The sequence below is a fragment of the Myzus persicae genome, unplaced genomic scaffold (genome assembly GCF_001856785.1).
Source record: "Myzus persicae strain clone G006 unplaced genomic scaffold, MPER_G0061.0, whole genome shotgun sequence".
NCBI classification, from domain to species: domain Eukaryota; kingdom Metazoa; phylum Arthropoda; class Insecta; order Hemiptera; family Aphididae; genus Myzus; species Myzus persicae.
In genome coordinates, this window is record NW_019104077.1 from 78,652 (window position 1) to 93,158 (window position 14,507).

The following is a 14,507-nucleotide window of genomic DNA, read 5'->3' on the forward strand; positions in this document are numbered from 1 at the left end:
AAATTATCTTTCTAGTTTCTACTGATTAACTCATAACAACTATATAGCTGAAACAACAAATTATAGATATGTACCTACCTTAATATCAAAGTAATAAATGTATTTTATGAATTAAATTAATATTGTACTTCAAATGTACAGCTAAAATTATAACTTAATTATAAAAAACTCTGAACTCCAACCTAGAATATTGCCATATTGGTGATTCATGCAATTGGTATAAGTATAATTAATGATATTCATCAGGTACCTACTGAAATAATAATTTTAAAAAGTGTACATACTTTTTTTATTATAATTAGAAGCTAATTATCTATTGACTTTTTCTACCCAAGCTTATTTCCAACTCCTTTGATTCGCTCCTTTCTCGTTAGGATCCGAGTTCCTAGACGTTTTACTAGAAGCACTACTATTTCAGTAGTATTCCTCTAAATCCACTTCCAACTATCTTTCTAATTCTTCCATTATCCGTTTATTAGGATTTAACAATAAGTAAAATTGTTTTTATATAGAACAAACTGTCATTCTTGCCATTCTTCCGTATTTTAATTTTTATTGTTACCGTCTTACTTTATAAAATCATGTCACTGCTATTAATGTGAACAAATTTTATCTCTTGCTATTGCTTTTTTTTCTGCAATAAACTATTATCCAACAAATAAATCAATATCTACTCACCTTACACTGCCCTTCCACACATATGAAAGGTCTTGAATTGTCTGTTCCATTGCAAGATGTGCCATCTATTACCTTCGGTTTTAGGATGGCATAGAAACGATATCCTATTGCCCGACAGTTCAATGCACATTGATTTGTAGCTAAAACATTAAAACCCAACATATAATATGATATAACTGCGAAGTATTGCAATTTTCATAAAATAATATGAAACTGGTGCCTTTTTATATTTAATACCTATTTATAGACACCATAGAGTTAAGAAAGAGTTGTTAGAAATATAAATATAAATATATATTAATATCTTTAATAAGCCATAAAATTAATTTCAACAATATTAAATACCTACCCGACAAATTAAATTTGAAAAAAATTATGTAATTTAGCATAAAACATGAAAGTCAGTCCTAATTTTTGTTATAATACTATTTGCTTTTGTGGTTTTCACATCTCATAGTTTATATCATTTATTGACTTTTAATCAAATAACTCTTCATAGATATTTTCATATTATTAAAAACGCGTTGATATTTTTTTTATTTTTAGACTTCATGATTAATATTTGTAATTGATTTTAAACATAAAATAATAATTGTATTATTAAATATGATGGGAGTTAACCATGATAAAAACAAAGTAAAAATACTTTAAATACTAACCTTGATAGTATGCTGACCATGTATATTTTTGACCGTTGAATAACTTTTCGTTAAACGACGAACATTGAGTTTCCCGAAAATCAGTATTATTCAAGCATATCTGAAATAAAAATAACTTTAGTTAAATTGTTGAGCATGAGTTATACGGTAATTAAATAATCGAATAGAATACAAATATTTAAAATTAAAATATTCAGAAACAAGCTAACCATCATTTTGTATTTTTTATTTAAAAAAAGTTACTTTTGATCTCTATAACGAATCCGTCAGTAGTTTGTAATACATTTTATATCCAGCCAATAAATCGTTTAACTGGTGCACCACAAGTCACAACAGTCGTGAGCTATTTTTTCGTGTACGTATATATTTGGATAAACCAACCGGCTTTTATTTTCGAGTTTCGAAAATGAAATTTATCTAGTTAGGTACGAATTAAAAACAGAGTAGCGTGCAGTGCTATAAGAGCTATAATAATGTTGCGCTTTACGAGCAGACAGCAGCTGCAATAGGTACATATATATACTTGATTTTGTGGGGAGAAAATGAAAAATAGACGGATAAGACGAAATGGTTCCAGGCAAGCTGAAATATTATATTCAATGGATTGCATTCAAAACAACCTAATTGTCAACCGCATTGTCTCCCGCGAGCACGCATATTATATATACATTCCAAGTACGTCCTTCTATAAATGCCTGTTCAAAATGACAACCCAGTTAAACACGCGTGTCTGTAGCCTGCTAGTGAGTGTTTATTTTTTCAAATACGACCACTCGTTTATCTTCGCCGGCAACACGTACTTATACCTATATGTCTTTACCACATGGAATCGCGATTTTGTTGTGTGTATACCTCCGCTTGTACCTATACGTTCTCCGGAGCTAATACACATTGTTTGTTAAATTTAAAATGATTTACGTAGGTACAATGTATAGTGGATTACAGCGTTCACTTAAAAGTTTGATCACACATATTGAAACCAACTATATGCTTCATTATTGTATAGTATATAATATATTGTATTATTATTATTTCAAACTATCTGCTGCCAGTCATGTACACGGCCGTGTTTAAGATATTATGATTGTCGGGTACATCGTTTTTGTCGGCATGTGAACATCTTGTGTTTGAATTTTTCAATTTCACACAAGAAGGCTTTTTATTAATACGTATTATTGAATTTCCTACACTATTGGACGTGATAAAGATTGGCGGGTGTCAAATTCCAAACAGAGAGGGTCGCATGATGCATACAACTTATATAAAATGCCGTCAACAGGGCCGAATGGGACAGTATTAAGAATTAAATTACTAACGGTGTTTTGTAAATAGTTAAAACGAATGGGTACATAATACATATTCTTCATGGCGGGGTTAAGCACCAGCACCGTGGTATACGTTAAAGATAATATTAATGAGTTTTTTTTTTAAGAAAGCCTGTGATGTGTTTAAATGTTCATCGAATGCACATAAAACAAGCTGCAAGTATAGGTATACTAACTATAGATATATATATATATAAACATAGGTAAGAGAGAGAAAAAAAAACCTTATTTATTCGTGTTATACTGTCACGAAAGAAACCCATTTTACAGTAACTATACCTATATGGTCATTCGTAGTGTTCATATTAATTTTAAAATGGTGAAGTAAATAGTAATAACAGGAAGAGTAATAGTGAATAGTAATAATAACTCATTTTTTCACGTAGACTTCTATGTAAATAGATCATTATTTAACTAAAAATCAACAATGCCTGCAATGTATTTGCATTAGTACCTATACAAATAAATAATAATATATATATACCCGCCTATAATATATAGATTAATCTATATTTAAACAAAATAATATTATACGACAAATTTAAATTATACTTATATAATAGATGATAGTCCATATTATATTGTAGACAACATGTAGACTTATACTTGGGTAGGTTTTACACTACGTGGTAAATTCCAAGTTCTAAATGTCAAGTAGTATTTTAAAACCCCTCATGTTTTTTTCTTAGCTATAAACTAGGTACTTTATTTTTTGTTTCATATCAATAGTATAGTTGAGAAAGGGTCAGATTCTTAACTGACCTTTTAATTTTTTTTACATAGTATTTTATTTAACTTATTTATGAAAAAAAGCAATTTTCGTGATTTTTATTTTTTTGAAAATATTTTGTATATTATGTACAAATTGTTGAATATTATAGTTGTAAGATCATGATACATTTATTATATTTAGATGTCTTATTTTGTAATATATATTATATCTCAATACATCTACCTAAATATCCTACGTATATATTTGTATGTATAGGTACTAAGGTACTATAAACGGTTATAGAACTCAATAAATCGAAATTAAAACAATACAATTATTTTAGATATTTTATTAAATCGGATAAAAATAGATTGAATTATAAGTCAAAATACCTAAATTATTATCTCTGCGTTACATCAACGACGATGTCAACGATTCAGAAGATGTTTTGGCGCCCTGACTGGATCCGCCGTGTACTATACCACACGAATAGAGCATAATATTCAACAATGTCCAGTCATTCTGACCAATATCCTAAGCTCGTATTTTTTTTTTCTAGTGATTAAAGCCCTCCTACTGTTTCACCTCGGGTCAATATAAACACACGAAAATACTTTGATTTATTGTGATGCCCGTGTGGATGCACCCAACGTGTTTATTATACAAGACAAATACTTTATTGATACGGACGATACGGTAACAAGCCGGTGGTGATTGTAAAGGTTATCGAGGTACTTATTGAAAGTCAACAAACACATTGCATTGTTACCATATAATTATTTGTAAATATATTATACTCGCATTTTTTTTCGCCTCTCCAATAATAATTACAATCGACCGTACGAGTCGTAACTCCGTATACAAGATGGCCATCGCATCGTGAAGCACCCAGTTATTAATTTAATAAGAGAGATAAGGACTTGGATATAAAAATTATTATAATATGATTGACCGCTTTCGGCTCACCTGTTTATTACAAACGTGGTATCTAGTTTCCTCTGTTTGCCCTCTGCATTTGTCGTCCACGTCAGACACTCGTTTCAAACGTTGTCTTTTGTAAAAAACATTCCTATAAGAGTTGAACAAAAAACAAAATAACAATACATTAAAATGTATAACATGAATAATATGGAGCTGTTCGTTTTAAAATCGATAGTTTCAAAACTTGTAACGCAAATACAGTCACAAATTAAAAAAATATTGTTACTAAAAAATGTTTTAAACTAAACATTAAAACTTAGTAGCACAAAAATATAAAAATAATTTTATATTCATAGATATGTACATTGTTCATGAACACAATTGAATGAATTATATTTCAAATATTGATTAGCTATACCTACAACAGGAAATTTAATTTATATTAACATTTTATTGACAACATAAGATGAAAGAAAACCAAACAAACAAATATACGTGTGCAGCGAGTACAAATAAATACTTACTAAAACTATTTGAAGTACAATATATAAAATAAATGATGTATAGATAGTAATTTAAAATAAGTAACGAAAAAATTACTTTTGATTAAAAATATTATAATACGTCTGTTAACTTGCATTACATGTTATCATAAGATTTCTCGACATTTAGACTTAAGAAAAATTATTGAAGAAATTTATCATTGCAGCTAATATATTTTTGAATTATTTTTTTGATTTTTTAAGGTATTACATGCAAAACTTCTTCATACTTGAAAAACATTTACAGAAAAATATTTTAGGAAAAAATCATTGTAAGTGCTTTTGCTAAGTATAATATATGCTAAGCACCATTCACTCGCAAACATCCCCTAAACTGGGCCTATATACAACATATCGAAAGAATACAAAAAATATTATATTAAATCGAATTCCGGGTTCAATTTAAATAAAAAATATATCGTGTGACGTGGCGTTGGCGCCTGACGGATAAGATCCTTTTGGCTTATAAAATGTATCCTAAAAAAATGCATTAACCGATTGACTCGGGGTGCATATGAATTAAAAAAGGACTTCTTAAACTTGTATATAGCTGTTGTGTGTCGTATGAAATGTTTGAAAAAGTTATTTTGTTTTTTCCCAGTCATTATTATATTGTGTTACATTCGTATGTACCATATACATTATAAAACTAATTTAAAATTTGTAGGGAGTGTATTTTTTTATTTTTTCTCTTTAATAACAATATCACTGAGCTACTTTGGAAGGTCAATACTCGGATAACGCCGACCGGTTGGATGTGGAATCACTTTTTTTAAGTGCCTGCCGTATTAAAACGTAAAATCGTATGGTTTTACACTACGAAAATAGAACGAAGGGAAAAAACAATAAGGCGGGCTTCATGTTTATAAGTATTACCCGGCGTAATATATCGGCATAAATAGGGTGTATCACGTGACGTGATATACACGCGTATTAATGACAGTAATGTTGGGTTCCAAGCAATGGTCTATTATTTGAACCAGCACCTAAACGATCAATTAAGGAGGTGCATCACCATGTTATTACAATCTAAATGCCATATAAAGTGCCGGAAAAAATGTAAACATAAAGTAAAATTAGTAATAGACAACATTCAATGACCTATGTACTTATCTGTACGTCGTGTAAACATACAAACACCTTTAAAATTCCAACAACATATTATGCTAACAATCGTATTATAGGTAATGCATCAGATATATTATATCATGTGTATACTTAAGTCCACCGACACGAAATAACCACTAACTATTATTGTATCCATCCCCTTTTATTTATCCACCCATCTATAATGGGTAATAAAAGAAATCAAGTGTTATTGGATTCATTCTAATATAAGGATATAATTACAACAATATTTAAATATCCTCCGTTTTATCAGTCAGGTTTAATTTGATGTTTGCATTGAAATAATGATCTTAATATTCAACTCTAATCAATAACTACTGTATTAAAAACAATAATTAGGTATAAACTATATATTTATATGTATTTATATATTTATATGTAATTAAATTAACTAAAACAACTAATACTATCATATTAGGCAGTAGGCATTGTATATATTATGTGGAGTTTTTACGACAATTACCTTTGTACGTCAGTTGATTTTCGAATACATTGTCTGGTTTGTTTGGTTACGCCTAGACCACATGATGTAGAGCAAGGAGTCCATGGTGACCACGGAGACCATTCTCCCCAATCTTTAGTATCATTTGTCTTCCACGTAGAATTCACATTGAAACCAGTGACATTGTCATTACCAAAAATCTATAAAACATATGTTATTTTGCAATTAATTGAATTTAAACATTATTAATATAATATTGTTTTAAATTTAATTTGAAGTATTCTTTATCAGTGGTTTACAGTTGAAAGTGATTTAGAGATATTTATTTACATAAGGATTACGTTTAACTGGATACACTGTTAACAAGTAAAGTGTTTACACATTACACTAATGACTATTTTTTTTTTAGTAATAAGTAATGACTAAAAGTGTAAAACTTGCTTCGATAAAATAATTTGCTGACAATATCATTATTTTTTTTTTGTATTATATTTTGTTTAAAAATAAAATATAGAAAAATTTTAGTAATTAAGTGAGTAGTCAGTAGTTTGTGAAATAATTTGAAAATGCATAATTTTAGAAAATATTTCTGGCCTATAAATCCAAGAACAGCGGAACTTATTACTCAGTGAATTTAATAATGTAATTTTGTATTTTGTAACATTAATTTATGGTTATATTGTATAATGTACTCATATTTATTATTAGATTCATAATAATCTGCAATGTTATTTTAATAACAAATTACTTTAAAAATATGTATATATTATTTATATTTATCAACTTTAATAGCATTAAACTATTTTTTAAAACAATCAAATAAATGTATATTAAATAAAAACAATGATATTTGACTGACCATTAATAAGTTAATTAAAAATAATTGTACAAAATTAAATAAATAATTATGTTGACCAAAGTATTTAGCTGTAATTTATACAAAAAAAAAATGATTTTATTTATAAAAAAAAACTTAAACTTGTAAAGTTGTAAAATATGAGAATACTTAAATCTTAGTATAGTTTGTTGTATATTATTAATATTCATTTAAACATGATACTATAATTGTTTTTAAAAATATAGGTAAGTTAAAAATGTAAGTAGATATTGTTTTTTTTTTGTTATTTATAAAACAAAATAGATACACTCTTAAAACCGAGTACCTACACGACGGTGTTCCATAATAGGTAGGTGTATAGTACTGCAGTATACGATTTAAAAAAAAGGGAAAACAAACATCAACACCTCTTTTCACTTTAATGTTGTGCTATCTGTACCTATACGTCGTTGAGCTGTATAATATAGCCATCGTCTTATGTCTCTGCCTAATTGAAATAATTCAAAAACCAATTAAACTGTTGACCGAGCGCGCGCGGTAAGTGCGTAAACGATAAATTCACTATTTACATTCAGATGGGTGGTTTTATTTCAATAAATATAAAATTATAATAAGACTATTAATTTTTTTTTCTTTTCTGACATTACGACTTAAACATAATAGTAATAATATTATATACGCACAACTATATAGACAATATTGATTAGTTCCAATCAACCGAATAGGTATACGCTCGCACAAGTCCTCAGAGCACACGAGGACATATATATATATATATATATATATTAAATAGCGTATAAACGCGAGTGTACATATATTTATATGTATAAACAATGTGAACATCGGGTGTGGGCGTTTATGTTTATTAATGCGCACGGACACGACGACGGCTCACGGTCCACCGATCTGTCCCCTAACGAACAAGGTACCTCGTCGTCTCAGATGGGCGCCAGCCTGCAACTACTCCGGCAAGACGGCGGCGCGTGCACGTCCAGACATACAGTAAATACAATAATAATATTAGATAGGCAAGTACACTCGTAATAATCATAATAATGTATAGTATGATAATGCACATTATAATATATTATAATGTTATGCAAAACCTTATATGTGTATTTGTTTCTTTTTCGTACATGGCTTGTCAATAGTCGTTCAAGCCATGCAGAAAGAATACACGCGATGCGATCAAATATAATATTTAAAAAGGAACTCGTGCAAACACCGCATAATAATATAGGGTGCACATGAGTCAAACGTATATAACTGCAGTTAGGATGAGACACCGAAAAGGTAAATTAATAAGAGTGCAGCGCATGTCGTATAGTTATGTATATATTATTATAATATGTGAGTGTATGTGTCATTAGGCGGATTCGGTTACGGGTCAACGATCAACGGCGAGATATCTCATAATATACTATTAGCGTTCTAAACACTTCCTGTACACGGATCACGCAAATGATATGATGAATGAAATATTGAAAACGTATAAAACACAATCGGGATGATGCTTTTTATCGAGTACCTAAATTGGAGAACAATGGGCACAAACGCACAATGATCAAATAAAAACAATGAATTCGGTGACAAAAACCTCATGGTGGGAGGAAGTGTGCGACTTTATTATATATTATGATTTTAAACGCCAGTTTGATCGATTTCAATATATACCTAGGTATTTTCGAGTTCTTAGCGCCATCATATTGACATGCGAATTCAAAGCGATTGCACTTTGTTTATAGAAGGGAAATTTTAAATGATTTTTCTAAACTAATAATTATAAATATTTTATGTAGGTACTTTTACATACTGATCAGTGATTACCTTGAACAATTTTTAATGTTAGTAATCTGGATGATAAAAAAGTCTTGAACCTATTCTTATAGAAAATATATCTTAAAACAAATTCATTTTAGAGGACGCTACACACACACATTAGGCCGTTCTCTTTGTCTTCTTACAGTTCGATTACATAAGGTACGTAATAGGTAGGTACTCATTACTCAATTTACGTTCCGCACTTACAATACAGTTTTGTTCTTTTAAATTGTAATGCAAATTTACCTTTTATCAAACTTAAAGACAATAACACTATCCATGGTCTCTCGTCAGACTTTCTTTTTAGATATTATAATTTTAAACAAGTTATACGTTTTTTTTACTGTACCTAAATATATGCATGTAGAATATTCTATCTGTTTATCTATTGCAAACAACAAAACTACATTGGAAAATATGCGGAACATGAATTTAGTATTTTACGTGACAGAGACAACGAATTCGTGTACATAGCATCCTCTTAAATTTGACTGTTAAAATAAGATCTATATAGATATGATAAACAGATAACAATTTTGTTTTTATAAAAAGTTGTCGGTAAAATTGAAATAATTTTTCGTATAATATGTTACATGTCGATGGGAGTTTTATACTACCAATAAGTATTATCAAAATGCAATTGTCAAAGTTAAATTTGATTACACGTTTAAAATGTTAACACTTATTAAAAAAATAATATAATTTTTAACACGTTGTTTTCAATAGAATGGACGTATTTGAAGAATACACGAATCAATAAGTATATTTAATATGTAAATGTTAACATTGTTTTTTTCCAAATTTTAGACTTGTCCAAAAATTAAATAAAAATTTGCATACATTATAAAAACGTCAATAACCACGCCATGACACACCCTCCGCTTGTAAGCGCCGTATGTTTTTTTTTAATTGTATCGAAAATAGATGTGTCGCCGGTGAAGTGAAATTTGATAAATTAAAAAGAAAAAATGCTCTGTTATAAATGGAATCATAAGCGGACCTGTCAACATTGACAAACTACCAGTCATGGCTCACTGGATTGACAAAATATAATAGGGACAAAAAACAACATTGGATCCGGTCCAACCTTTTAATACGAAATTATTCCGCCCAAATAACTGAGTAATACGCTCTCGATACACGACCATCTCGCCGAGTCAGATCATTTGAACTGTATTAGGTACTCTATAATAAACCGAATTCCGTTTGGCCAAGAATACCTATACCGGCTATACCGCAAAACTTAAGATTATACTCGTATATAAATAACTCAATTCTATACAAACGACCGAACAACAAATAAACTTTCAGTTAACTTTTAAATTAAACAAAACTACAAATATATTCACATAGATGTATTTTTAGATACCTACTTGATTTATAGTTTTATTGGAGTAGTCAGAAAATAAGATTTGAATCAATAATTAATTTATTATTCATCACTATATACATTAGCACGCAACGCGTAAATGTGTTAGGTGATAGATTTATTTATTACACAGTTTAATATGAAACATATTCTTTAAAACTCATTCTATCTAAGAATTAAAATACGCTGTGTGAGTAAACGGATTTACAATATTATTATATTAGAATCGAAATAAAAAAAATTGTGAAATTTATAGCGATTTGTGATCTGATAGGTAATCAACTAAATTCAGAAGGCATACCCACTGTAAAAAAAAATATGCGAAAATTCGAAACTAAAATAAAAAAAATCTTAAATCCACACGGAAATCGGCATAATATTAATATGAATTTATTAAGATAGTATGTCGTACAATCGCGTATAGTAAAACTAAATAGATGTAAAAGAACATTAGTAATTAGATTAGCATATAAGAGTAAGAAGAATCTACATTAGCAACAGAAGTTTTATACTTAGGTGTGTATACTAATGACGATACCAAAAAAATGCAATATGTATATAATGTATATTATTAGGGTGGTCCTTAATGTATATAGATGATGACATTTTTATTGGTCTACCCTAAATTGTGCCTCAAGAGGGCTGAAGTTGATTCAATTTTTGCAATGTTGACCTAAAATATTGAAGATAGGCAAAAAAGTGCCCGAACAAAATATTTTTTTAACTGAATATCCTATAAAAATTGTTTCTTGTACTTTTTTCATTTAACTACTCATTCCCCTACAAAATAACAAAAACTAGTATTTGGTTTATTTACTATACATTGTATATGTTTTATGTTTCTGTTATATGTTATCAAATTTTGATTTTTAATTCGTTATTGTTTGTATTCAAAATTAGTTTAAAGAAGAGAATTCCTAAATTGAATTGTTCAAACATTAAAGAAATAATTACAATCGCTTTTATTACAAATAATTAAAAATATGTTCTAAACAATTTCAAGAAACGGACGATCGCCAGCGGTGACTTCTTTACTCGTCGTTTCCGTCTTCAGATGTGGCTAGCGAGAGAGATATCTCCGACCTCCGTGGACGCTGCAGCATCAGTTTCTCCGCATTATTATAATTATTGGACTTATCCGAAGCGCGTTATCGAGATGGGATCGTTATATGACAACAACGAGCAGCAACCCACGTGTAAGGATCTTAATAACTGACGGTAATGAAGAAATTATTAAAAAATAAAAAACACCATACGCCCGCAGCGCGAAACCTGTAGCCACGGTTCTGTAGTAACCGACCCCCGCGCCGCTAACCGAGCTGACAACGACAGCGACGGTTAAATTAGCTTTCCACCGAGGCATAAATCATCCGGACGACTCAAAATATAAGAAACATAAACAAATATCGTGTGGTGCGAGTGGTGTGCACACATTTTATTTCCAATCGCATTACATTATATTATACATAGATAAGTTTTCGTCTTGTTTCCGAAACACGTCGTAATTATGAGCGCGTGAAAATATTATAATAATAATAAAATACTCACAATATTAATTATTAATATATTCCCAGCGTTCGTCATAATATATTACTTCGAGATCGAGTGTACGAAGCGAAAACGCACGGATAGTTCGTGACACTTAATCGTAGCTGGAGTTCGCGTGTCCGTCGCGATTACACTACTGTTTGGACATTAATCGTTTATGAAACTAATAAAATGCGAAAATCCGTGACAAATTGAATTGAATCCGTGACCAGAACACGACGAAGTCGTATGTATAAATTTAAAACAAAAAACAAAAAACAAGTAGCCCGCAATGGTATTCATTTGCATAATACGCGCTGCGGAGCTCATAATATTAGAATATCTTTGACGGGGTTATTCTAAGCTACTGAAAATGAAGACCGATTGTTTACGAATTCGATCGTTGAAACATAATCACGTCTAAAAAGATGTTTGACTACCTAGGTACGGGTATCACGGCTACAAAATATATAGTACCTACAATAATAACGTATACGATTAATGTCCTAAGCGATCAACGACGACATTATTTATTTTAATACGGGTAATTAATCAGATTTTACTGAAATGTTTCAACTGTTTCAATATAGGTGTATTATTACGGTATTACTACTACGGTTGTAGCCAAGTAAGAAAACGTCTGAATGAATTCACATCAATCATTATAAATAACTTTAAAAAAAAGATTTTAAGTTGTTATGTTACAGTTAAAGTCTGTGTAGGTATAGTTCAACCGTCAGACGCGTCTGAGCAAACAGTAACCTCCACACTTCCACCTATGAAAGTGTGATATTTCGGTATTCGGAAAAAAAATCCCCAGAAAAAAAATCCCCGGAAAAAAAATCCCCAAAGTTTGCTTTGTAAGGTTTGCAAAATTTACTTTGGGAAATTTTTGACAGCTGTGACTCTGTGAGTAATAACATACTCAAGAGAACTGATTACCTTTTTATTATATAGGTGAATAGATATTATTTTTATTTTATACGCAATGTGATTTGTTCATTATTATCATAATTATTTTTAATTTTTGCGTAATCTAGCTGTGTGATCAAGATAATATTATAATAGTTATCATTCAAATTTTATATATTTTTTTAATTATCGTATATTATTATTATTATTTTAAAACAGTTAGGTATATCTTGGGGGATTTTTTTTCCGGGGATTTTTTTTCCTAGATTCGATATTTCGAAGTTACTATATGGTTTCGTGGAAATATTTCTTTGTGACAACAGTTCGACAAAAAAAAAACAAATTTCGCGATCAGCTCCATACGACACTTTTATTTTATTAATATGACACTATAATTTTAGTTTACAGTCGTATTATGTTTTTAAAGTTGTTTTTTTAATTAATGATAAATTTACATAAGTTTGCAGTATTAACATCATTTTTAAGTTTTTTTTAATTATCATAATAAATATTATTGTAAACAATTATGAATCATAATTTATGAATGTTTTGTATTATAAAAAAATGTAATTGGAATATTATTTCCGTAAATAATTTACTGTTACTATTACATTTGTGTATATAAATATATAGGTAATTTGCAGTAGTACCTATTTAAATTTTAAATATTGGCCATGAATTTATCAAACTAGGTTATTTTAACAGTTCAATAGCAGCATCGATGTACATTTAATTATAAGCACGTGTCCCTTGAATGGGTAAAAAAACACCTTACCGAAGAATTATTGATAAATAGAAATAAAGCTTTCTAGAACATCCAAGGTCGTTCGTCGTTGTGACGTCGACTATAATTGTAATGCATTATTTACTTAAATTGCCTATTTATCTTAAACGGGCAAAAGATATTTCAAGTGCAATGACTTTCTAATGAGCAGTTTTAATTCCAAGAAGAAGTTATCACTGGTTTGACAATCCATTGGCTCACGTTGTGTCTCTCTCCGTAGGTAAATATTGCATAAGTATTTCTTTTCTCAATCAACACTACACACCCGTTGAGGTGGTTAATTATTTCTTTAGTTATTTACTAGGTTTATTATTGATGAAGAAGTAGTATAATACGAGTAGTAGAAAATCATAAACATGTAATTTCAAATACAATATCACAACATTCTAAGACACCTCCACCTAATTTAATTGTTTTATGTATATTGAATCACGTATACCTATGTGTAGTGTGTACTTTAAGCACATAAATATTATAATGTCCTATAGTATCGTAAAACTGTAAAATCATATCAATCATAACATACCCATCATATTTTTACAGACGATACCTAGGTTTAATATTATATATATTATATACCTATACCTAATTTACGTAAGTATACTCCATAGTTCGTAGAAATGAAATAATTATTATTCGGGATGATATGATTTTCAATCTTTTATCACAGATATTTTTTTAATATCATACATTAATGTTATTATATAATATAAACTTAAACAATATGAGCAGAAACATGCATTCCATGAGTGTATAATCTACAGCTATAATATTATGCACAATAATTTTTATAAAATTGGAATAAATAGTATTTTAAACCACACCAGATTATTTATTAAGAAAATCAAA

General features: G+C 29.3%; 1 protein-coding gene across 3 annotated transcripts in view; it reads right to left on the minus strand.

Annotated features, from left to right (window-relative positions):
* LOC111038392 (thrombospondin type-1 domain-containing protein 4-like) overlaps positions 1-14,507 on the minus strand; it is a 64,959-nt gene that overhangs the window by 37,129 nt on the left and 13,323 nt on the right. For all 3 annotated transcript variants that reach the window (XM_022321466.1, XM_022321464.1, XM_022321465.1), the window contains exons 3-6: positions 6,429-6,607; positions 4,341-4,443; positions 1,338-1,437; positions 679-818 (exon numbers count right to left, since the gene is read on the minus strand). In XM_022321466.1, the coding sequence (XP_022177158.1) occupies positions 679-818; positions 1,338-1,437; positions 4,341-4,443; positions 6,429-6,607 (522 nt within the window). The remainder of the gene's footprint in view (positions 1-678; positions 819-1,337; positions 1,438-4,340; positions 4,444-6,428; positions 6,608-14,507) is intronic.